Here is a 26,772-nt window from a genome sequence, read left to right as displayed (position 1 = left end):
ATTCGACCTATGTATGGATACTAGTGCCAAAAGCTTCCTTCTGAGGCAGGAACTTGGACAGCGAAGCAGGTTGGCTGTGAAGCGGAGTGATGGGGTCTGCTTGTTGGCGACCTGTTGGAAATTCAGTAAGTTGACTTCCCCCTTTTTTCTTTCCGGGACTAATATTCATGGCTAGCCTTTTACTTTACAGCATTCGTTTCAAAATTAGCACGAGCGTTTGGTCATTCAGTCAAATGTAGGGCAAGAGAGGGAAGGGTAAAGGAATATCGCAGATCTTTAAAATTCCGTACACGTGTCTTGACTTTAGGGGCAAGTTAAGTTATACTATAACAGGGCTTCGTTTGCAGTGTTTAAATAAAGAGCCCGATTCTCAAGTAAGAAATTAAAATCTGGACTCCTGCGTATTGACTGACTGAATATGACATGGACCGTGTGGTATTCATATACAATAATTATGTTTGAGAAACACACTTATACAAATTTGAGGTTGTCATTTCAGCTTCTACAGGCGAAGGTTCGCTTTGCGATCACATCGTCTAGGCCTTGCATTCCGTCTAATCGTGAGTTATGTGTAATATTCTTATCGACTCAAATGGAGAACCCTACCGCCCCTGCACGATGTGCTTTATATTGTATTTGGGTGACAGATATGGGCTGCGGTTTGCAACGAAAGAAGTGGTAAGAGCTGTGCATATTAAAGATTTCTAGATAGTAAGGGTCGTGAGTTTTAATAATGCAGATTCTCTAGTCGATCGTTTTATGCGCCTCAACTTGTGTAGAAGATCACATTTTTATTCCGGTAAACTGGACGAAGTAGTATTCCTAGGTGCTACCTTAGTGCACGGCCTGATATATAACCATATGGCTTGAGAGATTTATGCCCTTGAGATCTTCGAAGTCGCCTCGTGTATCTTCAGAAGCCGCATGTCTAGCATGATAGTCCGCATCTGTATTCCAATTCCTTGGAATACGCCAGAATTTGACTTGCATGCCATTGCTATCCCATCTTTCTATTTCTCCAAGTAGGCATTCCCAAAGGTCCCGGTTCTTAACCGCTGCTCCTATTTTCGTCTTCCAATCTCTCGATAGCCATCCACGTACCCAAGATGTCACACCCTCGACAACATATTCGGAGTCTGTCGCGATCACGAGACTGTCGAACCCTTCGCCTGTCCAGAACCGAAATCGTAAAGCTGCAATAACGGCGCGTAGCTCTGCCCGGTTGCTTGTTTGCGGATGCGCTTCACCAGTAGGCCCTGAGTTTTCGAGAGGAAAGCGTACGTAGCTAAGATATTCAGGCTGTATTGTGGAAGATTTGAAAACAAAGCTACAGCCGGCTTTGGGGTTTGCTCCGCCGTTATCTAAACATGCACCGTCTGTGTAGATAAGCAATTGTTTGGCGTTGTTTCGATGAATGAACCGGCATACAGCTGGTGAGGAATTATAGCTGACACCAGATGGGAAAAGTGACTGCGGGGTATCCCTTGTGTTATCCGGGTGAAACTTTGTAGGAATGACGCGTCCTGTGCCGACTCTAAGTCGGGTCATACTGTCAAATGCTGTCTTTTTGTCGAATGTTGACTCGTCAGATAGACTTTCCTCGTCGAATGGTCTCTCCTCGTCGCTTATGTTTTCATCGCGAGAGTCTTGATCTTCTTCTAATACTTCTTCCATAAAACTATAATCAACAGTGCAGATAGGACAGACGACTAGGTGATGTGAGCCACACACTAAATGGCCATTGGGAAGCTCGACAGGGCTGTCTGGGCGAAAAGACATCTTTCAAGTCGGTTATTGAGTGCAACACTCAAGGCGCAAATCCGTAGCAGTAGTAGAGTAATATTCGGGGGTTTCTTTCTTTGAGTGAGTTAGAACCGCCCAGATATATGGAAGGGGGTTAACGTACTCGAGCATAGTTTTATTCATTAAGTAGTATATGGTGCTGTGAGGATGTTGGGTGGGGTGCCCGGTGGTCCTCTTACGTACAGTCTCTGGGCACGAGATTTTTGAAAAGTGAGTCAGTATTATCTTTATCTTTTTCAATTTCCCACCGCCTGGAGCAGCTATGCAAGTGGTGCCCCCTGCCTGGTATCAAGGCTTCCCTGACCAGCCCAGAATGAAAACAAAAATGGAATGAATGGGATAGAGCCAGACTAGACGGACAGATATTTGTGGTATAATATGCTTAAATCTTCTGGCTGAGAGGCCACTAGGACCCTGAGACCTGGCCTACTCTGTGTAAATTGTAATGACCAGTTACTCAGTATATACTACACTACAGGGGATTGAATCTTGGAGGTAGCTCCGGGTAGAATATGTGCCCGCTCCGGGAAGTAGACCTATCGCCCTGACTGCTTAGAAGAGACCCTCTTCCTCTTCTTCACGAATTAGGGGCCTTCCTCGTGGTGTTTTGCCATTGCATATAAGGAAAGGGCAAAAAGGATATCTCGTCCCCCGTGCCGGAATAGCCAGCGACCTTCTCTGATTACAAGGTAAGAAATTCCATTACAGTCAGACGTCATATTCAACTAGATCATCAGGGGTTAAGAGATGTATTTATTTGTCAATATATGTAATATCAAGTAAAGCCAAAATTTACGGCATATTTTATATCATAAGGCACAGATAGTTATTGGTTTGTAACCTTAGAATCTGTGGGGCAAAAGTATGGAAAAGTAGTAGAGGCAATATGACGCCTTACCTACACTTCCCTAGCATGTCGATTGATCTAGACAGACCTATGTCATTGAGACTATTAGTAGTCACTCATACTCGGAGGCAGATCCTCATTATGCGTCCCCCAAGCACTTTCCGTCAAACCCAGCTCCAGCTCAAGCACACCACCCTGGTTGAAGAAGTCATGACCTATCCAATTCTTTGTCCACGGCTTACCATCCCGTTTAGCGTTTTGAATATAGATGGCCTTATAATTCGGATCAAAGTTGAGGTTGCGAATTGTGGCAACCGCGCCGGTAACGCTGTTCCGGACACTGATCTCTTTGAAGAAGGGTGGTGTGATCAGATAGACATCTTGTCCATGAACTGGAAAGAGGCCCATCATGCTTAACACGGCGAATGAGCCCATCGCTCCACCGTCGTCGTTTCCGGGGATTCCGGAGACCGATGTATTGAACTGAGATGGGATGTAAAAGTGGGACCGTGCTGCTGAGAGTGCGGGCCGACCAGCATAGTGGAACTGGAAAGTAGTAAGGAAGGCTTGCTCGTCTCCAACATATAGTATACCCGAATCATGTAGGTAGTTCAGCCGAGACGTAAAGAGTTGAGGGCCTCCCAGTCGTTTTATCAGAAGACTCATGTCCTGGGGTGCATAACTAAGCCCGGTAGGTCAGCTTAGGGTACTGTGCCTGTAAGGAAGAACGTACAATGTATAGAGCCAGGAGCTTCCTTCATAGGTTTCGTGCCCATCTGGGTTCAGATAGCAGGATGTAAAGTTCATCAGTGGACTACAGAAGATGGGATCTTGATATCCCCATGTCCCATTCAGATAGCGAGGCTGCAGGAAACCTGTAAACCCCGTATCCACACCATTGATTGTCGATCTCTGATCATCCTTGAACATGTTCTGCCAGTTAGAAGCTCGTTTGAGATATTTCTCATAGTCGCTGTCATGCCCCATTCGCTTAGCGACCTCGGCGATGCAGAAGTCATTGTATGCATATTCGACGGTCCTCGAAATGCTACGCGTGTGTAGCCCAGAACCATCAGGATCGTAGTCATCTGTTGGGATATACCCCAATCCCTTCCAGCTCCTAAGACCCCCGCGCCCTTCGACATTCCAATTCGACGGCTCAACTTCTGCATCTTTTACAATAGCCTCGTATGCTGTATCCCAATCGATATCGCTGACATTCTTTAAGAATGCATCCGCAATGAGAACGTCTGCATTAGACCCTCCTTGAGTATACCCCTTGCAAAGAGACATGCGACAGTCGGGCAGATAGCCTTCATGGCGGTAAATGTCAACCAAGCTCCTGATCATTCGAGATTGAGACAGGGGATCCATCAAAGTCAGCAATTGGTGTACTCCACGGTAAGAATCCCATATACTGCGATTTCCTTGTCAGTGATCTAATAGCCAATTCCCGCGGGTTCTCTCACCAATAGAAGCTGTCGTAATATGGCTCTTCACTTTTCCAAAGAGGATTCTCTCCTGTGTAATCCTGTGGGCTAATCATGGCTCGGTAGGCACCACTCCAGAAGACCTTCTGTAGGTCAGTCGAGACGCCTTCAGCATCAACTTTTATTACATTCAATTTATCCCTCCACGCAGACTCAGCCGCAGACACTGTATTAGCAAAATCGAAACTGGGCTGCTCTGTTTCTGCGTTGGTACAAGCCTGTTCAACACTGATAAAGCTGACGCCAACACGCGCAGTGATGGTATTGTCTTTCAATGCGTGGAACCTCGTAAAGGTACCAGCCGAGAGCGTAGCTGGGGTATTCCCCCCATCTTCAGTAAGAGTGACAGACTTCTGGCTGGAATTAGCTCGATTTTTAACCCATGTCCCTGTGTCCCGAATATCGCCGCCCTTGAAGTCTACACAGAAATGGAGCTCATACGACCCAACACCGAAACTGGGATTGAATGTGGCGTTCCCACTCAGGCGCCCAGAGGCATCAACTGAGGCTACGCCGCCCTTTCGCGACTGCGGCAGATCCATGAGATCAACCAGAATCACTGGACTAAGGGAGTCTGTGGGGACGTTGTTAAATGTAAATCGGTATAATGCTGAATGGTTTGTCACCGTCATCTCAGCTTGCACGCCATTTTCCAGAGCAATGCTAAAGTAGCCTGGTCTGGCCTTGGGAGAGTCGCGTACCCATGCGATTGCGCGATCGTTTTGTTGCCATTTACATTTGTTGAGATCATCGTCCGGGCAATTGGGCTGCGCGAATATAGGGAAATTTCCCATAGACGGCGACTAAGAGCAGGTCAAACCCCTACCACTGTGATAGAATTATTTCTGAAGCCAGCACTTACACCCCCAGTCCCGGAATCATGGGTATGCGAGAAGCCAGTGACCGTTTCCGTGTCAAATGCAAAGCCAGCTTGATTCTCCCCCTGTGTGTCTGCTACCGCTTTTGCCATACCTTTACGGGCGTTAGGGACTGGTTTCACATGTTAAGTGAGAGAGGAATCACCAAATGGCAGTGTCGCCCCAGCAAAGGAATGTCCTATACTGGCTAATTAGCATACTGAGCATACAGAACTGCTGTCACGCAGATACATGCCTCCATTGGAAGTTCCAATAAGCGGATCAACATAATTTAGGACATCAAAAGCATTTTGACCTGCATCTTGTCCGCTTGCTCGGCTCGCAAATATAAATGGCAAAGCAATCGCGCCTAGGAGCGTCGGAGATGCGAAAGCTGGCATATTGTGGGAATCAGATCGCACATGCAGGGATTGAAGATGCGATAAAGAGGAAAGAGAGACAAATGGGGACAAGACCTCAAGAAAAGATGCTTAAAAAAAGGGGGACCCCGCACGCACTGCCCTATTTCCCCCCTTGCTTGTTTTCAATGTGGCTGGACTATTGAGATGACATCCCATAAATGCCCGGCCACGTTAGGCCGAGCAAATAGATGCCTCGAAAGGGCCACATGGCTTTCTGTGTTTGCCCCCGCAGTATCGATGGGTCATGTCCGAGCGATTCAAGCCAATTGTCAATGTGATACAACTTCAAAATGTGACATTGAATGCAGCCCCTCTTGTGGAACGATGTGACATTGCGGAAATTACCGCAGCGATCAGGAAGAGAATAGCCTAAGGTACTCCAGAGCAGACAAGGTGATGCGGGCCAATGCCGATCATTTCGGATCTTACTTCGGGTGCAATATAGCTTCGGCGTAACCCCGCAATTTGTAGGAAATGTTGCACCGCCTTTAAATGGGGTCTCTGAAAGAGGCCAGTCAAACATCAAACAAGATTGTATGGTGTGTTAGCATGGACCATGGTGCAAGTACGAATCCACTCTTGTCGGTGGCAGTGAAGCCGTACCGAAGTAGCCTTCCCAAACCTTAGCTACCTTTTACAATCCCCTTAATGCCAGTGCGCATGAATTGAGTGACTGGTGAAGTGCTTTAATATGCTTCAGCCGCGTGGTGGATGTCCTGGAGTTGCGTTCTAACCAAGCAAATAGGCGGAGACCAAGCCGCAATCGCCGCCAAAGGATTGGCCTGGGGGTTCTTTAGGCCTGCATCTCTAGTCACTTTATTTACGGGAAAAGATGGCCAGAGGGCTTGTGAGTTGCAAACGTCTCAGATCTATCAAACCGTATGGTACTCTTTTGCAACAACTCTTGCACAATCGACAAGAATATATCCACGAGGCCACATAGCCCAGTAGGGCATTTTAATGACGACAGCAACCAATTAAGAGCCCCGTATTCTCATCAACTCACCAAATATATGCACGGGTTGACCGCGCGAAATATATGAGTTAGACTCCATTGGGTATGGTCCGACTCAGCAGCGATGAGAAATGCATACATGTCAAGTACACCTTAACAGGATCAGATTAGATCCATCACGATTCTATCCCAAGACTTCCCGCTCGTATCGGACGGCAATTTTGGGAAGATCGGCAGAGTGCTAGTTGATGAAGAGTTAATGATGGGCTCGTTCGTTGGCAGCCGGGAGGTGAAGTATGCCCGGAGGTTAGCATTTTCGTTTCGCAAAGCAGCATTTTCTGTCTTCAGCTCTTGAACCTCTTGTTGCAGTGATTGCTGGGCTTCGAGCTCTGTCATCATGGACGCCAGCTTCAGCAAGAGTTCAGGCCTTATATCTTTGTCGGTATACAGTTGACCATAATCAACAAGAAGGTTCCTGGCGCGGGACAAGATGTGGGTTTCCGGAGTTGCAACGTTTCCGTGAGATTTAGAAGACTGCTGACGGTCTACATCAGGCGAAGATCGTTTAGATAGGTCCTGAGTGGGCCCTGCCAATGAGCCTAGAGCTGGCAAAGTCCGGCCCCCCTCCAGAGTAGCATGTTCACGGGGACTAGTAACTCGGCTATAGCCATTTGCACTGGGAGTGCTGCTCCGTGAGGCGTTCGACGAAGATGTCGACCTGTCGAATTGAGGCGGTGACTGATCCCATCGCCTGTGTTTGCAGGATGGGCAGTGAAACGGCTCAGTCAATATGGAAATATCATGCGATGGTAGACAGGGTGCATGGTAAGACCTGCAGCAGGTTTCACACAATATCAGGCTGCCTGGATTACGGCAACCAGAACAGACTAAGTTATGTGGTTTTCCAGCACCTAGCGGCATTAGAACCCACAACCAATGTAGGGGATTATTTAGGCCGCACTAACGAGTCCATTCATCATATATGTAGCCCTTTTCTGCATGGGGGATACTACCAGAATCACGCCGTTCGCTACTAGATAGTTCCGCTGCTGAGTGCAAGGACTGCGATATCGCTGAGACCTCAAAGGGGTAATGTGTGTTCCGTGACCCGGTTTGGCTCAGAAGCCCTTGAGCAACATTGAGCTGTTTTTCTGTCGTCCGCAGCATTGCTAGTGACCCACGAGGACCGTCTGAAGAATATACCTGTAAAATGAAGGCGATTGGTGTGAGATCGTATTCAGTATTGATCATAGAAAGGATGGTGGAAAAAGGATGCTCCGTGATCCGAGATCGGGTTGATCTCCGAGCCTCATCCGAGGTACAGCCGTCCCGTGATCAGGCCGCTGCCAAGAATCCTTGACGACAGAAGCTTCCCCAATCCTGCGATAGTGTCCAAACTAGAACCACTGCTGCTATCTGGAAATTGATAAAGCGCTACCATAGCACTCAAGGGGCCTTGTTGTGTCACGACATGTAGGACCGTTTCATGCCTGTTATCTTTGATGAAACTAGTCCTACGACACACTCTTCCGCTATAATTGGAAGCCCCACTACCCTGTGGAAACCATGCCTGGCGTACCGTCCAACAAAGCATGTGAGCGATGCAAAAAGAGGCATCTCAAGGTGCGTGCCAGCCATCGCTTGACTTGCTATCTTGCTTCCTAACCCCAATAGTGTGACGAGGCACGCCCGAAATGCCAGCGCTGCACAAACGCTGGGGTGGACTGCCCGGGATATGTTCAGACGCGCAAATTCATAGACCAAGGCGCTTCGGTAAGGCGCCGATACGCGCCCTACCAAGAAGGTCACACCAAATTACATGCAAGCAAAGGCACAGAAACTGTAAGCTGGCACATTGTACCTTTACACACAGTGCTTCAAGGACGGTGTCTCATACCAACAGGCTACCTCTGAACGCCTGCCCAGCTCGAACCAACAAGTTGACCAACAAAGTCCTGGTCCCGGTCAAGCTCAGTCTGCACTCCCGCCCTCTGCGAGCTGGAGGTCAAGCGAGTCAGATCAATCAGGAGCTCCCTCGCCGCTCCAAAACATGAGGATCAACTCGACAAAATCGCCCATACAAATGAATGCTGCTAATTTCATGGCAAGTCAGTCCATGACAGACGCCGCGTCTGTTGGCATGACTAGCTTGGACCAGTCACAGAGCACTGCTATCAGGAGTACTGGCCACAGTCCACTTAATATTAACAATGCTGCATCCCCTCATGTCCTGGGCAATGCTTACAACGGACTTCGATCCAGACCCCCATCTTCTCATACCGCCTCGGGGAGCCCATCACAGCCTAGCGAAAGAGACGAGTTCCAAGATATCTTCTCCGAACTCTTAACGGGCACTGAACATGAAATGGCATTCTTGATTCGACATTATTCAGAGAATTTGGGGCCTTGGTACGTTAGACCCCCAAAGCGTACAGTGTGGCTCGCGCTGATTACAAGACAGGCTAGACATCTCGGACTCGACCAGATTTTTTGAAGTCCATGTACCAATACGGGCAATCAACGACCCCTTCTTAAATTTTGCAATTGCCGCTCTGGCTGCGAAGCATCTCGGCAGGATGAAAGGTGCAAAATCGCCCGCTAGTGGTGGAATGTTTACCAGTCCGGCGACCATGGAAGTTTATCCAAATGCGACCCAAGTGGACTGGTTTCTCAAAGCAACGAACTACTACTATATTGCCGCTTCCCGCATGAATTCCGCCATCTCTGAAGCTTACACTTCCATATCTAGCTCGGCCATTTTAGAGGAATCGGCAATTCAAATCGCCAGCCGATGGTTGAGTCTTCAACCACAGCAATCTAGTCCTGCCGCCGAAGACCCTGCTGCTAGCACTCTCTCAAGAAAAACAGAGAATATCCTTGCAGCCTCAACTCTCATGACCATGTACAAGCTTCTGGATGAACCCGCAGAAAATTGGCAATCGTGCGTGACCATCCCGTTCGACCTCGTCCCCGCAACTGACTACTGATAATCCACTTAGGCACCTTTCGGGAATAAAGATATTATTTGACTCTTTGCTACAAGTACACAGTGGTACTTCACCTATTCCGTGTTTACTACCTCAGGGGGCCAGGGCAGCGTTCTGGAACCTCGCGCGGTTGGATTACCTAAGTGCTTATATCAATCGGGTTCCAACTCAGTTGGACCAGGACAACCTTACATTATGGAGGGCTGCCGGCATTCCAATCGATGAAACAGGGAACATATCATTACATGCCAAAGATATGACCGATAAGGCGTTATCTCACGAAGATCTTGCGGCTAACAGCTTGACTTGGCTTGTTGCCAAAGTGATCAATTTTCTCGCGGAGTCGAAGAAGTTACAATGGGAGCAATTAACAGGTCATTCATCTAGTGATCCACCTACGCCGTCTTCAGCATCCACTACCTTCACACCATATCCTTCTACTTCCACCTGGTTGAAACTCTGCTTCGACTTCCAGTCCTGGTTCGAAGGTTTACCCGAAACGTTCCGCCCGTGCCTGCGATTAGACAATCCCAAAGACTTATCGAAGCTCCCAGAAATTGTTTATTTGCCCTTTCCAGAAATATTTTACGGACTGACATCCTGTGCTGCGACAATGCAGCAGTACCACTTTGGACGCCTTGCATTATCTCTGAACAGGCCACCGGATGCCGTCAGCGGGCCCAGCACTGCCTTTGACCGCCTACAAGGGTACCGGGAATTGATGAAAGAGACCGAATACCGTGGCCGGGAAATCTGTGGCATTGCACTCGGTCGTCCTCGGAGTGCCGCACGTGTTTACACGATACCGCTTTTGTTTGCGGTCGGCCAATGCTTCGAAAATCCTGAGGAGCGCCAAATAGTTGTTGATTTACTACGTGGGATCGAGGCGGATCTTGGATGGGAGACGAGCGTTCGGATTCAGAAGCTGCAAGCCTCATGGGCCCAAAGATAAACCCAAGTCTTCCCTCACCATCATAGAGAGCATTTATGCCTAAGGCAGCGATCCACACGATTGTGCCTCTGCTTAGCTGGCATACGGACTAAGTTCGGGAAGCGCAGTCTCCATCGATCTACATCTTGAAATTCGATTTCCGGTTACCGCCGCGGATGTCGAATACATAACTACTAGTCTTCGCTCAGCATCACTGGCCCAACGATCGCCATATAATCATTCTAATATACTTATAATTAGTAGCACAACCTCGCACCGAGACCACCATTGGTATTACTGTCCTCAGAAGCATGCCTTGTGCTCCCTGTGGAACGATGGGTTACGGCTTGGGGGTATGCTTGAAGAGTGCAGAACTCCCACGCTACTGGAGCTGTTATCGGGACGGCCCGTCTGAGGACTGAGGTCCCCGTTGGATTGCATTGATTCTTCGACTATTCTAGGTTATAATTGCACCTAATATATGGCGGCTTTCCCCGATATATAGTTGAATATCTGCAGACTCCTTTTTTTTTATGTCAAGGGTGCTCATTCCAGATCTATCATGGATATTCAGCTGTTCATTCTACGAGAAGAGTTTTCTTTCTGATGAGATTCGGACAGTGGGTTCCACAACTAGTCTGGACCCATCCTCCTTTTTATTATTATTATTTTTATTATTTTTTGCGTGCTTTTTTTGGCGGCACGGCTTCTGGACAGCCTCCACCAGCCTCCACTGCATGGTGTCGCCTATCATCATACTCAAAAACGATAGAGGCACAATACACGTCTTTAGCCTATGCCCCTGACTGTTATTTTTATTATTCTGCTTTCTTCTGTTCCATGTCTCCCCCTATCCCTACGACAACCCAATAAGATCTGTCTTCCCAACCATCTGGGTTATGCAACAGTGGATGCGTACCAGGCCAGGGGGGCTGACACTACGTAGGTAGTGGCTGTTGATCACATCAACTCAAATCAAGGGGGAAACGCTCAGAAACTGTTACAGGAGTTGTCGGACTGGGTGAAAACTTACCGTACTCTGACAGAAGGCTTATATTTTGCTTCGGCCGAGGGTTTGCCTGTCATCCACATCGCCATAATGTAACCTTTCGTCGTACATTTTTACCTTTTCACCTGCAACGGCCTCGGCTAACCGATCTTAGCCGTATCAATTATTGATATGCTAAGAAAAACGCACGTCCCCTTGAGCAGTCCTGCGAACTCTACAAGCATTCTTGAGTAGTATCTGATAGGTAATAGACCCGCATGGATGACCTTCCTGAAGGGGTATAAGAAGGATCGGCTGCCCAGTGACGATGTTCAGCTTCCTGTTGGGGCAAAAAATGCGCCAAGAAAGTTGTCCAGTCGAGGCCAAGGTTTGCATCTCTCCGAAAAAAGCCCGTCGCTAAACCAAACTGTTTCACGCGCTACTCTAAAGCCTCCAACGTCTCAGAACAACGGGCAAACATCCCCATTTTCAGTAACGGGAATCTCACCAGATGGAGCCTATCAGACTCCATCTGGCTCTCACACTAGGATTGTGGATCGGCGCGCGCCTAGCCCTATGTGAAAGCTCGATGATTTGCGCTCAACAGACGAATAGAATCGGCTGCGTCGCACGTCATTCGGGTGTTGGTGGAATTTATCTGCCGACAGAGATCCACCTATGGAGTATGTCCGTGACCACAGGGGATATGCAACCTCCACGGGTCTTTATCGGCTTGCTTCAGGGAGGGGCGAGGAGGCACATTACCATACTGTCATGGTTTCATATCACCTGCGTATTTATAACGACCATATGAACGTATAAAACTCTTACTGCTAGCTATATTTTGTTCCCAGCTATTTTTCTGCTACTTTCAGCTCAATCGTTCTGAGCTGTACTGAGCCGGTCATGCCTTCTTCAGTCACCTCTGGCACCAGGTCAGAATCATCCAGCCCGGTGCAGAAAAACATCAAGAAGTGGTGGAAAGAGAGCACAGTATACCAAGTCTACCCAGCATCTTTCAAGGACTCCGATGGAGACGGGATCGGAGATTTACAGGGTATCTTATCGAAGCTAGATTATATCAAAAGTCTAGGGGCCGACATATTATGGCTGAATCCGATCTTCTGCTCTCCCCAGGTTGATATGGGATACGACATTAGTGACTACTATAATATTTATCGGCCCTATGGGACGGTGGAAGACCTGGATCAATTAACAGCTGCGATTCACGAGCGGGGGATGAAGTTGGTCCTGGATTTAGTAGTAAACCATACGTCAGACCAGGTTGGCTACCCCTGTATCACGGCCAAAGACAATACTAACAACATGTGTCTAGCACCGCTGGTTCCAAGAAGCGCGTTCATCCAAAGCCAATCCCTACCGTGACTGGTATATTTGGAGGAAACCTATATATGGAGAAGATGGAAAGCCTCAGCCACCGAATAATTGGAAGTCTTACTTCGGGGGTATGTATGGTGTTATGCCAAGTCCTGATACTCCCGTCCTCACGTTCTACAGGAAGTGTCTGGGAATACGATGAACTGTCTGGTGAATACTACTTGCATCTATTCGCCAAAGAACAGCCAGATCTGAATTGGGAGAACCCTTACGTTCGCGCGGCAGTGCACGACATCATCCGCTACTGGCTTAATAAGGGCGCCGATGGTTTTCGAATGGATGCCATTAACCTTATCAGCAAAGATCAGAACTTTCCTAATGCCGAGATAACGAACCCAGACTCGCCGTGGCAAGATGGAACGAAACATTTCGCATGCGGCCCCAGGCTCCACGAATACCTTCAAGGTATTGGTAAGATTTTGAAACAATACGATGCTTTTTCAGTGGGTGAGATGCCAGAAGTCTACGACCTTAACGAGATGCTTAGAAGCGTCGGGAACGATCGTAATGAATTGAGCATGGTCTTTCATTTTGAGACGTATGTCACTATTATTGTCTAGGCATATTTTATATGAGCTAACATCGAGTCCAGGGTTTCCCTCGACCACGGACCAGGCGGCAAGTTTACGTCTAGAAAATGGGAACTACATGAGCTGAAAACCATCGTGTCGAGATGGCAAACATTCATGTACGAGAACAACGGCTGGAATACATTATACCTCGAAAACCACGACCAGCCACGAATCGTCTCCCGATTTGGCTCCGATGAGCCCGAGTATCGGGTGCCGTCGGCCAAGATGCTGGCTACTTTCCTGGGCTTTCAGAGCGGGACTCTGTTCATCTACCAAGGCCAAGAGCTGGGAATGCCCAACGTGCCCAAACATTGGGGAATCGACCAGTATCGGGACATTGAAACGTTAAACCATTGGAATGAGTAAGCGCATTGATCGTAATCGTTTCGCATACAGCACGGGCTAACGAGGGTCAGGATCACCACCAACGCTCCACAAAACACCCCACTACACGAGGCCTGTCTTGCGGAATACAGATTAAAGTCGAGGGATAATGCACGGACGCCCATGCAGTGGGACGATTCTCCCAACGCTGGCTTCTCGTCCGTTCGACCGTGGCTTCCCGTTCACGATAACTATGAGGGTCTCAACGCAGTAGACCAAGTCAACGATAAGGAGAGTGTGTACCACTACTGGGCTAGTGTGCTACGACTACGGAAAGCGTACCCCGGTGTCTTAGTATATGGGTCGTTTGAGCTTCTATCTCCCGAGCATCCGGACTTATTCGTCTACGCTCGAACAGCCTCTTGTGGCCGAGCTGTTATAGTGACCAACTTTCGCCCGCACGAAGTAACCTGGTCTGTCCCGGAAAAAGCCTTCAACTCCGCCGGAGATGTCGCCCTCTCTAGTTACCCTGGCCGAACGAGTCACTCCTTACTTCAAACAACGGTTACCATCAAGCCCTTCGAAGCATTTGTCTGGCTCACTGGGACCGAGACATCACGACTGTAGATTATAATACGAACAATTAATGAGCCCATTTAGTATCAATCCATTGCACATCACCCCCAACCGCTCCCTTTTTACCTACGCCACACGACAATCAGGACCCTTTTCGTGGTGACCGAGTCGTCCAGACTTCCTCAACTGTCTGACCCGTCAAACCTAGAACCCCAAAGGCAAAATATGCAGAAAGCCACGGCCATACATCTAGAACCAACTTCTCGCCCGAGATATCAAATTTCCGCGGCACAGACGCAATTAATTCCAATCTCACATTTTGGGCACGCACGTTCTTTAATTCCCTGCACCAAGGAGAAATTTTCCGAAGATGCTCCGAGGACGGACCAATTTATCTCCAGGACCTTCCACCGACTTATCTCATTTTGAGTCTTTTGAGTATTGCTAATTTCCGATGATCTACACAGTCTAAAAGTGGGACTTGGGGCCATTTGTATGACATGCGACCATATTTCGCTTGATTCGTGGACTTTTTTTTTTTTCCCTCGCTGGATGTTGGTTGCCTTGCTCGGTTTTCTCCCCGATGTCAACTGGCCTCGGGGTCCACATCGAGGACTGTAAATCAATTGCTGCCAGGCTGGCTCGTTCATAGTGTTATTAGTGCTTCAGGGCTAAGAAAATTCCCCTTAATTAATCAGCAGGTTGGGTAATCATGCATCGTTAATGTGCCGACCAGTGGATGTTTCTAAACTAGTCGGTAGATCTGACACAGGGGCTGCAAATCTCTCCCAGCCCTAACTCCATTCCGATCGGTGTCTTCACTCAAAGCTCAGGTAAGGGATAAAAGTTCTTCATCAACCTCCTATGCGACTGATCCATCTTGTGAAAACGCTCCGCAAACTCAAACAGCTTCCCAGCAATACACGCCCCGTGGAGATCCAGCGGACTAGCATCACCCAGCAGTCTCCTGTAAATTTCCATCAAGGTGCACGTTTCCGTGAATGTCTCACAGTTTCCGAATCCGTAGTCCACGCTGATCGCAGGAATGGGCGGGAACTCAGCTGGGTTATTAATAGCCAGGAATTGCTTCAGCGACCAGACAGACAGATGCGGCCCACAGGGCGGACTGGAGAAGAACTCTTCCAGAAAGGGGAACTGAAACCGCGCGCGTCCAAGGCCCTTCGAGTCCATTAGCTGGATCATTGTCCCTAATTCATAGGCCTTCCAGAACTCCGTGAATGTGGCTGTTTGTACATCTTTCATTCGCGGCATGCGGGTTGGGACATCGTCGTATAGTTTGTCGCCGACGAGTAGTCTTTGGTACAGGCCCCCGAGGCTCCTTTCTTTGTATTCGTCGTCACAGGTGCAAAAGCCGAAATTGAACCAGTTGGTTTCGATCGGGTCGGGGTTGGCCATGTGTAGAGTTTGGGCGAGCATGTAGAAGCAGTCCCGCTTGGCTTCTGGTTCGAGCTGTTTGTAGTGCTTGTACTGGTCTTCTTTGTCTAAGTAAGAGCGTGCTTTGTCGAAGAATGTGGCTACAGTTCTCTGCGCTGCCTCTTCTTCTGTTATCGGCTTGTCCAGGCATTGGGTATGCTCTAGAAACCAGGGAAAGTATCCGCCTCGGTATCGCTCAGGAATCTGGTAAAAGTGTTCTTTGATGTTGGCAACAAGGGAGCCTTCAACTTGCCACTTGTTGATATCCTCAACCGGGATCTCAGCTAGCCACAGGCCTTTGTAAAGGCCCAAGAGCTTACTCTTGTCTGCAAATGAGTCGAAGTAATTGAAGCCGAAGTCTGAGCAGACTTCCTCTTCTTCAGGCAGCCGGTCTTTTTCGATGTTTCTGTATAGGAAGTCCGCAGATGTTAAGGGGCGTTTCGTGCATGTGAAAAGATGCCTTCCGGATCGCTTGTCTTCGCACAACTGGCTGCAGTAGAAGTCCTTCTGGCATAGACTGCATCTCCGTGATGTATCTCCGGAGCAAGTATAGCATTCACCGCGATACTCTGCATGGCTACGTGTGGCATTACCAGCGTTTGGCTGAACGTTCAAGCGTGAACCCTGATATTTCGATGCTTCTTCTTCCAGTGACCACCTGCAATCATGTTATTTTCCGATTTCTCCGAATATATCGTCACTTGGCTTCTTACCTTCTGAAAAGCTCAGTAACTCGGGCCTGCTCAGCTCTCATCCTCGTCCGCTCTATCCCAGCCTTCCTTCGCGCACTGCTAGGGTCCTGGGTGGTGAAAACGCTGCTTCCACCAACGACAGACGTCTTCTCTTGGCTAATCCCCTTCTTAATCTCAGCCTTTAACTCCTTCCTCAGACGTCTCTGTAGCTGTATAAGCGCATGTGATATTTTCTCCGGGCTCCCAGGTGTCATCCCCGATACCTCAGGAACAGACCACGGCTTAAACAACCGACCATGACAGCCCCTAGTTCTGATCTTGCTATGCGCCTGCAAGAAATGCCAACACATGAAACAGCTGTACTTGCTACAGCCAAAATACGGGAACAGCCGCTCGAACGTTTGTCCAATCTTACTAAGATAAAGGACCATTTGGACCTCGGCGTGTACGTTCAGCTTATGTTTCTGTAAATCCCCGAAACTGGCTTTTGCTTTGGGAACGGTCCATTTCTGGCCTATTACCTTCTTGACCATCGATGGGTCTAAAGGCACGTCGAGGAGATTGAATGTCTGGTCTAGGTTGAGGGGGCGTTGTAGGGCCTTTTGCGTGGCGATGTCGCGAGGTATGAGGATTATGGTTACTTTCTTGAAACTTGGGAGGTTGAGGGCGATATCTTGGAATGTTTCGAAGGCGACCCGTAGTCGGCCGAGGAAGCAGATGCTTTCCCATAGTTTCTTCGTTCGGGGTGTGCTGTGATGGGAGGTGTGGAGGAGTTCTCGGACGGGCTTCATCATCCGTAGCTCGTATGCCTTTACGATGAGGACGCTGTGTCTGTCTGTCACGGCTTGGCCAGGGCTATTCCCGTCGAAGACCAATTGGTGGAATGCCTGTAGGCGCTGACGAGCTGGGACGAATTCGTCATGTTTATCGTCATGAAAGAGCTGTTCGCAATCCTTCAAGGTCGACCTCAGGCTCGGGATATACGTGCTCTCAAGCCGAGCACGGTAGTATGTCAACATCTCGGTCCACAGTTCCTCAGCACATCGATTTCCTACACCATGTCGGTAACCCGACCCATCAATCACCATTCCAGCAAAAAAGCACTCGACACTCACCCGGATCCACAGACCCCAACCCCCCAAGCAAACCACCCACTCTCGCGAACGCAACATGATCAACCTCCCGAAACCCTTCATTCCGACTAATCCACACCGTCACCTCATCCTCGCCCTCTCTCATCGCAGAGCACGCCACAAACCTCGCCCCTTTGTCGTTAGCAGCTAGCTCTGCCACACAATCCAGAAACTTTCGTTTCAGTTTGTCATACCCGGAGTCCGAGATCTGCTGGACTTGGTTTGTGTTGACACTGCTGGCGGTGTCGGGGTTGGTTTCGTCTTCTTCATCTCTTTCTTCTTCTTCAGAATCATGGAGTGACCAGGCTGGTTCAACCTGTCCCCCGTTTCGGAGTGCGAGTAGATTCGCAAAGGAGATGAAGTGGTGCTGGTTTAGATTTGGGGCGGTCCAGTTGAATTGCTCGGCCATGGTGGATAACGTTTGTGTTGAATCTGTTGATGCTGGTGATGCTGGTGATGCTGGAGCGTGGAGGGGATGTCAGGAGATGTCACTACTGACATTCCCTGCGACTGGAAGAGGTGTGGCGCTAATATGTACTACCTACATTCATATGGGTAGGTAGTGTGCTGGTAGCCTTGCGTACATGATGTACAGATCTTGTCTCGAACACAGCCACAGCATAAATAGGCGCCACGAAAAAAAAACAAAAAAAACCAACGCCGATCTCTTTCCCCACATCGTGACTCATGGCGTAGCTGTTATGTGGAACTCTGAGTATTTGCCATCGCGCAGCCTGAAAATAATTGTTTACTGGGAGGAGTTGGTATGCTTTAGTTGCTTGTAGGTGATAGAAACTAGGAACTGGTTGTGTCGGCTATCATTGACAGATACCTGACAGCGCTGCGAAACACGAGCCTATCTTGTTGGGAAATCATGCGCTTGGGAATGTATAGATCTCAGAGATACTATTCAGACTATTTTTAAGCTTATGACCTTGCTAAGAAATTAAGCTATCTTGCTGTTTGGGTTAGCTTCACGGTACTTTTATAGCATCGCTTGAATAAGGTTGCCATGATAAAGCTTGCTGCTCACTTGTTCGCCAGTGACACTAGTTAGTAGTCTAAAGATTCTAGAGGCTTAATACAAACCAGATCTGGGACTATCGCCGTGAACTTGATTGGCTTCATTATCCTAATCAGACATCCAAATGAGCTACATAACAAACATGTTTCGAAGTCACTTCGTAGGAAAATAAGTGCCAACAACACAGACCAGCCCATGAAATACAACTTGTTATAGATAGCGAACAAGATAATATGCTAGGTAGTCACGATTCTGTATCTTACTCTATATCGGATGATTCAGACCTATTTAGTTGGGCTATATGCTTCCTTCTTTGGACCATAGTTATCGTATATCGTTTAAACTATACCGACTCAAGATTAGAAAGGAAATTCGCTCTCTAGACTTCGGTCAGAGTCAGAGGAAATGGCCATTAGTATCCATCAATCCGTAACCAAGAACTTATCAACAATACCTTCTACCCCGCACTCTACTCAGATATAAATGTCATGCAGAATGACCGCTTGGCGCCTTGGATATTGACCATCGGCCTCTGCCGACGCTCGAGCCGGCGATGGGAGACGCTGGGATCCGACGGACGCTTCCAGTCGCACACCTCCGATACTATGGTTATCTCACCATTTAACCGTGCGGGGACTGTAGGTTGTATTCCGTCCGGTTTTGTCGGGAAATCCGGGATGCGTCCTGGATATTCTCGGTTATTGAGGTTATATTGTGGTAATATGGTAGGATAATTAGTAGGTTTACCTTGGGGTAATAGGTATTGCAACTGCATCGTCGAAGAGTGTGTGTTTGAGGCTCTCGTTGCTATTGCGTATCTGACTTTAGGCGAAGTCTAGATCTATCTATGCTTCGCGTCACATATAAACGAATTTTCGTTCATACACCGTGATATCTCACCAGTGGCACCTCAGTGGCACAGATAATAGATCTAGAATGAGTAAACGCTGTCCTGTAGTCGTTGTTTATTCTTGTCATCAAGTGTGTCATAAAAGCAATGTACTCCAAAAATGCCGTGACCGAATGCATGGTATCAAGCGCGCGTACATCAAATCCGCCAAGATAATATATTTAAAAAAGCATATTCAGGCCAACTCTCAGAAATCATCCTCATCGTCATCGTCATCCAGATCCAAATCAAGGGTAGCCTTCGGCTTCGGCTTCGGCGCAGCAGCCGACACTCCACCACTGCCGGCGGCGGCAGCAGACCCAGCCTTCGCAGCCGCCCTCGCAGCCTCGCCCACGCGACTCTGCTCATCGCCCACGTTCGCAACCGGCGGCGCATCCGCAGCCCCAAATCCCTCCGCCTCGCGAATCAACCGCTCGACCTCCTGATCAGGATCAAACCCGGGCCGTCCCTCACCGGCAGCCAGCTGAATTTGCCCCATCAGCCCCAGCCGAATGCGATCCTCCATCGGATAAGGCAACATATACACCTGGCGCGTCATATTGGCCGACTCGTCCAGCCAGGACGTCGCATCCTTCGTAACACTCGACACCGGCGCCGCTTCCCCATCCTCCAGCCCGTTCGTCCCCGTCCCCGTCATCTCCGTATCATGGTCCCCCTGCTGGACCCGCGCTTTCGCCCCGGCCTCCGCATCCGCAGCCGCCTGGTGGTTATACTTGCTTATGCGGCGCGCGAAATCAAGCAAGAGCTTATAATCCACTTCGTTGATACGTCGTAGCTTCCGCGGCTTATCAGTCGCATCTTGCATCTCGGCATCGCTGTCGTAGGCGGAGCTGTCGGAGTCGAAGTCGGAGTCGCTGTCGATCTCGTCGGAGTTGCAGACTGTGCGGATTTCCTTCTCGTAGTTCACGACTGTTTTCACAATGCCTTTGACTTTTTCTTCCAGCGAGGCCGCTTCCGCGCGGAGGCGCAGGATCCGGGCGTAGTTGTCCTGGTGTTGGCGGAGGGTTGCGATCGCGGAGGTGAGCGAGTCGTCTGCATCTAGGAGGCCGACTGCTGCTGCCGGGGCGCCGGCTGCTGTGGGGGAGGTCGTGAGACTGGTGATGAGGGCATTGAGCTTGTTTTCGAGGTTGGAGAGGGAGGTCTGGAATTCGGTGTTCATTTTCGAGTTCGGCGGTCGGTTGTTGTATGTGGGTTACAGCATTGGTGGGGGTTTTGGCAGAGTTCGGGTGGTGGTCGCAAGTTCGACGGTATTGTATGCAATTAGACGTGGGTATCGGTGAGAGTTGAGGGGATTGCTGCTTTGAATTGCGCGAGCGATATTTGTTGATTGAGGATCGATGGACTGTTTCCCGCAGAGCAACCCCGATATCCCGTCACGTGAATACTGTCCATCGCTGGCCCAATCATGGGCCATCCTCTTTACATCTAGACTGGCACTCGAATTTCTGGTGTTGATTGACATTGATGCTTACATTTGATACTCAGTTCCTTTCGCAGTCTATTGCTTCTAGACGGTGGACACCAAGAGCGGGATATATATAGGGTAGAGAGATATAGGCAACCATCATCACCTGCGAAGTCCTCTTCTATACCGCAACTGCAACTGTAAACAAACCCGGTAACCAGGGGTATCTCTTGATGCTATTCGGGCAACAGCTTTTTGGTGGGTCAATTTTCTTGTTTTCTTTTCTCTTTGAATGAGATTTCGAATCTGATGCCAGCAGGACTCCAGTGGTATAAATACTGAAAATAGTGAAATGCGCGTCTGAAGGTTCTTTTGAAGATTCAGTTCCTCAGTCGGCATACAGTTCATATTTACATAGAGCATAATGTTCATTAAAGATCTAACCGAAATGGAGAAAAGAAAAGGAAAGGAAAGGAAACACTAAAAAATCATTGCATCGAAGTGGCCATGGCAGAGTATTCACAGATTTGTAAATAAGCAACCAAGGAAGGTTTCAGCAATTCTCTTGCGATCTCTTTCGGCTCCCATCACAATTAGGTCTGCCGCAAGTCGCAGAAGCTGCGCCACGTCCGCCTCTGGTTCAGGGATATAAAGCCTTACCCAGAAGAAATAAATTCCGGTCATAAGAACAATGCGGTAAGCAAGCTCTTCAGTCATGGGACTATATCTGCTGAGAAACGCTTGCAGCATCGTCATGGCGGCATCTAGTTTATGGAAGTGGAAGGACATGTACAATTGAGAGATCATGGAACAGATATCCTGGGTGCGGTCCCCATACCGACACAATTCCCAATCTACGATATGAAGACATGAATCCTTGATTAGGACACTTCCCCCAGCGTTTTCGTCAGCGGTCGGCAACAGCCAAGGAAACGAAGGAGCTTACTTTCTTATGGTGAAATCTCCGTGAAGGACAATGTCCTCTGGTGTGCAGCCGACGTCCATCTCCTTCAGCGTATATGATCTGGCTGGCTCTGTTAGGTGCGCAGTGTCCAAAGCTTTACGCTTGGTCATTTCCCCGCGTTGGGCTATATCATCACTATTGCGCCTGATGATCTCCGAGAGTTCTGCGTTGATACGGCTCTGACACGTCGAATGGAAGTATGAGATCCAGACGCCAAGACTCTCCCCTAAAGCTTTCGCAGTTGCCGTGGTCATTTTCGCGGCGACTGGAGAATGCAATAAATCATCAAGGGATTGGCTATCTTTAATATCCTCCATAACCTGCGTATTGCTCTTCGAGAAGTAGTGGTACAAATTGGGGGACCGCACAGAGATATGCGTCTCTGGATCAACGACATGGGGCTGGTCTCCCATATGTTGTAGCATGGCCTGTTCTGCGACCTATTGACTATCGGTCAGCAAGCATGCAGGTAATTTCCACGTTTGGAACGAGCTTAGGGTATCAAGCTTACGCATCTTGCTGTCGAGAACTTCATCCCGGGTAACATGGCGCTCTCCTCCTCACCGATCTTGATGACAATCGTCGTCGCGCCATCGGAAAGCGGCCGCAGAAGATGGCCTTTGTAAGTAGTATTCATCACCCCTCCGCTCAGCCTTTCGATCGAAGAACATGCGTATGGTGTTGGACTAAGCTCTCGGAGGACAGCAGCCTCATGGTCTTCTGTACTCCTTGTCGCATCCATGACGGTCATCGCGTAGACTGTTATTTCGAGAGGTAATGGTCGCTGTAAGTTTTGAACTGAATAAACTTGATTTCAGCACCGGTGGCTTTACAACCTTTTAATAGATGAAGGTCTTTCCCTCGTTTACAGGGGTGGAGTCACAATAATGTTTCCCTAGCCGTTTTCGCTAGTTCTGAGAGCTGCAATTGTGATAAGGCTCGCCGATAGGCTAGAATGGAGGCAAGTCTCGGAAATTACGATCTGCTATGGGATAAATCCTTAGAAGGTGAGTGGTGGCCGTGGCTTTGTATAGAACGCTAAGATTTCGGTAAGAAATCCGAAAATCCGATCGATTTAGTCCGCCATATTAGTACGTAGTTCTTATATTTAGCGTACGCAAAATGATCTTCAGTTTTTGGCGCATTTTTTTCAATTTTCGCGCACAATCTTCAAAAACTAACCATTTTTAAACGCTTATAACTCAGCCAACTTCAGACTTTAGACTTTTGGCAATAGATGAGAGTCAGGTTGCTCATTAATGCGGTGTACTATACAAAACTGTATATTGTAAAGCGGATGTAGATCGTCACACCGCTACTACTCTGTCTGATTGATCTGCCCTATGGAAATCGACTGTCGCGTGACCTGAGAGAGGGTGGTACCCCACTACTACTCACTCAATCTCCCTTACCTCAGTGCAGAGTACTTTAACACTTGCCATTGCCTAGTTCTCGATTCTGCCCAGTGGCTGACTGTACAATTAAACTGGCTACTCAGAAGATCTCTAGTAGTCTAGGTTTATACCAAGCATACTCTAACCCTAAATCTTATTTGTATGGAATATTTCCTACCAGTCTCTACACGAAGATGGGCTTCTATGATGGTACGTACTAAAAGTCATGGGAAGGCCACGGTCCCTATTCCTGATATTTCGACCAATATGTAAGCAGAGTAGGCAGAAATACAGCCTGAATCTATATATGCATATCACAGGATTCCCTATGTTTGTACTGGTTGTATAACGGTTCTCGTGGTTCCATTGGCCTATTCAACACGTCATGTAAAGACATGGGTGGACCATCGACACTGAACCTGCATCCTGCATCGTCAAGAACGTCGGAAGGCTTCTGCTTGCTATCCGCCACGTTGGGTTCTATTTGGCAACTACTCATACCCTTCCTCGGGACCTTCTCTCCATATACCCAAATCATATAAATGAAGCGAAACGAGTGGATAAACATGGGGTCCGAAGCCTGACACGCAAAACCCTAGTATTACGGGTCTCGCAACCGTTTTTGATAGCACTCTAGTGAAATTATCCAGGCCAGCGCTCTTCTTGCGACATATAATGGTAATGTTGGAACCGGACGAAATCGCTGAAATTTCGACCAATCTAGACAACAAGGAAAACATCAAGTCTAAGTTCTGGAAACAGGATATCCAGGCGCGCTAAATGCTCAAAGATCTAACCAAAACAAAAGATACAAGAACGCCAAATTGTGACAAAGGGAACAATAAATCTACAAAACCATAGCCGGGGTTTTTTTCCTGCCAGAAATCGCTAAATCAACTGAACTCGGGTTCACTCGTCGTCGAAGAACTTCTTCATGAAGTTGTGAGCAAGCTCAACTCCCGCGCTGGTAACCGTTAGTGGATTTGTCTCGTGCCAGTAGTATAAAGGGGAACATACAAGGTAGCGGCGTTGGCGGGAACAGCTCTGGCCAAAGCTGGGCCGAATCCAGGGAAGAAGGCCTTGAAACCACCGCTGGCGTAGACGCTGCGAATAGTTCCGCCAATAGTGGGCTTACCGGGAGCACTCTGCAAGCGCGACTTGATGGTGTCGACGGGGAAAACGGGAATCCACATGGCAATACCAGCCGCACCACCAGCAGCCAGGACAGCGGGCATGGAGAGCTGACCGGTGGCGTTGCCGTTCGCATCCTTGGGTGTCAGGGAGCGCTTGATGTACTCGTAAGCAGCGAAGTAGGCGGCTGATCCAGGACCATCACGGGCTAGGGTCATTGCGCTTCCCCGGAAGACACTGCGGATGCCACCCTCCTTGTACAATTGCCGAACCACATCCAATCCACCGGAGTATTTGGGCTTCTGGCCCGGGGGAGGCGGGTTCTGGCCTTGGATCTGCAAGAGCACCTTCACTCGCTCAAAGGGAGCCGTGATCAGGGTCATGGGGATGGCGGAGAAGAAACCGGCAGCGGAGATCTGGCCAATGGTGTACTGAGGGGTGTTGTTCTCCACGCGCACTTCGGAGAACTTGCTAACGAGCGTCTTGCCCACGTCATAACCCTATGAAATTGTCAGAGCCCATTATACATTGGCACGGCGGTCTTTTATCATACCCAGAAGCTGACAGCAACTAGTGGATAGTCAGCAATCTATCAATTGAAATGTGTCATCTGGGTGAAAACTTACACATGGGAGTGACTCCCACGAGAGGAGCCGAAACACCAGCATACAATCCCTATACCCGGTTAACACGATGCTTAGATTTTATTCAAATTATCAACTTACGCGAACAAGCCCCTCACGGGCGACCGTCTTCTTCACGACATCAATTGCACCGGAGTAAACTCCCTTCTCCGCAGTCTGTAGACGGACCTTCACCAGGTCAAAGGGGTGTCCGACAACGACGGCGCACACACCACCGGCAGCACCGGCGGCAAGAGACCGAATCTGCGCAATAGTCTGGTTGACGGCTTTGGCCTCTGCGACCTTGAAGTCGTCCCGGATTGTCTCCGGGGTAGAAGAAGAGGCGGAGGACATCGTGGCGGGGTGGTCCGAGAGCGGGGAAAGCTGGCCGCGGAGAGAGAAGGCGAGCGTGAAGGTAGAGGATTAGAGAATACCGGGGTTGCCGGGGGTTCAGGGAGAGGAGAGGTGAAATTTAAGGAACGCGAATAAATTAAGGCAGCAAAAACAATCTCACCGGCAGAAGGAAATTGAACAGAGGGAAATGAACAAACAACTCCAAACAGGTCAAAAAGCTGGAGAACGGCCGAGGCCGAGCAATAGGAGGAGGCCGACGATTACCGGAATAGGATATTTCCCGTGACTTGGACCTCGGCTCGGCGCGGGTCAACTGGTCTTCCGACACCGACTGATCGCGAATGTCAATCCCGAGTATTAGCCAGGTACCGGTCTGTCTATGCGACGGAGTTTGTATATTGTAACAGCAATATTTAGCGCTAAATCCGAGTCATTACTTTGGCCCGTCCTCCTATATTTATATGCATTCATCCATTTACCCCATATTGAACTTCCTAGGACAACCAGGCCACGGTGCCGGGTGAACGGGCGCCAAACTCCAATGGTTGAAGTCACCTCGCATTGACTGCCATTACTCCGGTGTGCTTTGTCCAAGCGGCCAGGCGTGTGTCACGGACGACAGGAAGTCCACATTGAATCAATATACTACTCAGGCTGCCGAATTTAGGACCTCTCTTTCTATCAGCTGCACCACGTCGAATTAATCTCATCCCCGTCATCTGACTTCATACCGCCAAGGAATCACATGCGGAGCGGTGCCATTGGGTGCACGTGCGCGTTTTCCACAACAATGCATCCTGAAACCTAAGGCATCTACTTAAGACAGAAGGAGGCAAGCGTGTTGTTAGCATAATTGCTTAACCCGGATGGCCCCTGATCTAATCAATCTAAGGTTTGAGTATCACGAGCCTTGAAGTGAGTTGGGCCACATTTCAAAAAAGATAAGCTACGCTTGGCATTCACGCATGAGAAACATTTAAATATAAATTATGGATCAATTCAAATTAGTACGTCATGACACAGCTATAGCTGGGTAGTCACTAATTATCTACCGTTGTAAACGAATAATCCGTTACAGAAACATGTACAGTACAGGATGCATAACAAATTAGGCGAAAGGCGGGGAATCATAAACACCATCGCTCATCCAAGGGGGCAGTCAGTCATTAATAAAGCGTTTAGAGAACGAAGAAAGCGGCAAGGGCGAGAGCACCCAGGGCACCGCTGCCCATGACAGTCTTGGAAGCGGCAGAGTTGGTCGAGGTGCTGGAGGGAGCAGTCTCAGTTGCGCTGCCACCGTTGGAACCGCCGTTGGAGCCAGTGGTGCTGCTGCCGTTGGAGCCGGTCTCAGAGGAGCCGGAGCCATCGCTGGAGGTGCTGGCAGCAGTGCTGAGGGTAGTAGAGCCGGTCACAGTAGACTCGCCAGTCTTAGAGGCGTCGGTGCCAGTGGCAGTCGAGTCACCGGTCTTGGAAGCATCAGTGCCGGTGGCAGTCGAGTCACCAGTCTTAGAAGCGTCGGTGCCAGTGGCGGTGGAGTCGCCGGTCTTGGAAGCATCGG

General features: G+C 48.9%; 10 protein-coding genes across 10 annotated transcripts; 2 read left to right on the top strand and 8 right to left on the bottom strand.

Moving 5' to 3' along the window:
- Positions 1 to 834: 834 nt before the first annotated feature.
- ANOM_008390 (uncharacterized protein) lies at positions 835 to 1,779 on the bottom strand (the record flags this gene model as incomplete). The annotated part of the gene is made up of 1 exon (XM_015553646.1): positions 835 to 1,779. One exon carries the CDS (start codon positions 1,777 to 1,779, stop codon positions 835 to 837), a length of 945 nt encoding a protein of 314 aa, XP_015404258.1.
- Positions 1,780 to 2,755: 976 nt separating this feature from the next.
- On the bottom strand, positions 2,756 to 5,398 carry ANOM_008389 (glycoside hydrolase family 92 protein; the record flags this gene model as incomplete). The annotated part of the gene is made up of 6 exons (XM_015553645.1): positions 2,756 to 3,332; positions 3,384 to 4,067; positions 4,120 to 4,943; positions 5,003 to 5,112; positions 5,164 to 5,201; positions 5,250 to 5,398. The coding sequence occupies 6 exons, from the start codon at positions 5,396 to 5,398 to the stop codon at positions 2,756 to 2,758; spliced, it is 2,382 nt and encodes a 793-aa protein (XP_015404252.1).
- A 1,138-nt stretch (positions 5,399 to 6,536) lies between these two features.
- ANOM_008388 (PHD finger protein) lies at positions 6,537 to 7,541 on the bottom strand (the record flags this gene model as incomplete). Its single annotated transcript, XM_015553644.1, has 2 exons — positions 6,537 to 7,285; positions 7,340 to 7,541. The coding sequence occupies 2 exons, from the start codon at positions 7,539 to 7,541 to the stop codon at positions 6,537 to 6,539; spliced, it is 951 nt and encodes a 316-aa protein (XP_015404251.1).
- Positions 7,542 to 7,940: 399 nt separating this feature from the next.
- Positions 7,941 to 10,313, top strand: ANOM_008387 (Zn(II)2Cys6 transcription factor domain-containing protein; the record flags this gene model as incomplete). Its single annotated transcript, XM_015553643.1, has 5 exons — positions 7,941 to 7,997; positions 8,049 to 8,216; positions 8,278 to 8,783; positions 8,836 to 9,315; positions 9,374 to 10,313. The coding sequence occupies 5 exons, from the start codon at positions 7,941 to 7,943 to the stop codon at positions 10,311 to 10,313; spliced, it is 2,151 nt and encodes a 716-aa protein (XP_015404250.1).
- Positions 10,314 to 12,186: 1,873 nt separating this feature from the next.
- ANOM_008386 (glycoside hydrolase family 13 protein) lies at positions 12,187 to 14,201 on the top strand (the record flags this gene model as incomplete). The annotated part of the gene is made up of 5 exons (XM_015553642.1): positions 12,187 to 12,564; positions 12,617 to 12,746; positions 12,799 to 13,216; positions 13,271 to 13,612; positions 13,667 to 14,201. 5 exons carry the CDS (start codon positions 12,187 to 12,189, stop codon positions 14,199 to 14,201), a joined length of 1,803 nt encoding a protein of 600 aa, XP_015404249.1.
- A 771-nt stretch (positions 14,202 to 14,972) lies between these two features.
- ANOM_008385 (nucleic acid/nucleotide deaminase domain-containing protein) lies at positions 14,973 to 17,818 on the bottom strand (the record flags this gene model as incomplete). The annotated part of the gene is made up of 3 exons (XM_015553641.1): positions 14,973 to 16,242; positions 16,298 to 17,327; positions 17,392 to 17,818. 3 exons carry the CDS (start codon positions 17,816 to 17,818, stop codon positions 14,973 to 14,975), a joined length of 2,727 nt encoding a protein of 908 aa, XP_015404254.1.
- Positions 17,819 to 19,530: 1,712 nt separating this feature from the next.
- On the bottom strand, positions 19,531 to 20,502 carry ANOM_008384 (uncharacterized protein; the record flags this gene model as incomplete). The annotated part of the gene is made up of 1 exon (XM_015553640.1): positions 19,531 to 20,502. The coding sequence occupies one exon, from the start codon at positions 20,500 to 20,502 to the stop codon at positions 19,531 to 19,533; it is 972 nt and encodes a 323-aa protein (XP_015404248.1).
- Positions 20,503 to 21,267: 765 nt separating this feature from the next.
- On the bottom strand, positions 21,268 to 22,463 carry ANOM_008383 (uncharacterized protein; the record flags this gene model as incomplete). The annotated part of the gene is made up of 3 exons (XM_015553639.1): positions 21,268 to 21,637; positions 21,695 to 22,152; positions 22,224 to 22,463. 3 exons carry the CDS (start codon positions 22,461 to 22,463, stop codon positions 21,268 to 21,270), a joined length of 1,068 nt encoding a protein of 355 aa, XP_015404247.1.
- Positions 22,464 to 23,837: 1,374 nt separating this feature from the next.
- ANOM_008382 (carnitine:acyl carnitine antiporter) lies at positions 23,838 to 25,214 on the bottom strand (the record flags this gene model as incomplete). The annotated part of the gene is made up of 5 exons (XM_015553638.1): positions 23,838 to 24,070; positions 24,124 to 24,737; positions 24,791 to 24,807; positions 24,864 to 24,912; positions 24,963 to 25,214. The coding sequence occupies 5 exons, from the start codon at positions 25,212 to 25,214 to the stop codon at positions 24,016 to 24,018; spliced, it is 987 nt and encodes a 328-aa protein (XP_015404246.1). The 3' UTR covers positions 23,838 to 24,015.
- A 1,178-nt stretch (positions 25,215 to 26,392) lies between these two features.
- Positions 26,393 to 26,772, bottom strand: ANOM_008381 (uncharacterized protein; the record flags this gene model as incomplete). The annotated part of the gene is made up of 1 exon (XM_015553637.1): positions 26,393 to 26,772. A coding segment is annotated over one exon (380 nt), but the record flags the coding sequence as incomplete, so codon positions are not given.

Source organism: Aspergillus nomiae, assembly GCF_001204775.2.
Source record: "Aspergillus nomiae NRRL 13137 chromosome Unknown contig00276, whole genome shotgun sequence".
Taxonomy (NCBI): Eukaryota; Fungi; Ascomycota; class Eurotiomycetes; order Eurotiales; family Aspergillaceae; genus Aspergillus; species Aspergillus nomiae.
This window is presented reverse-complemented; position numbering and strand designations above follow the sequence as displayed.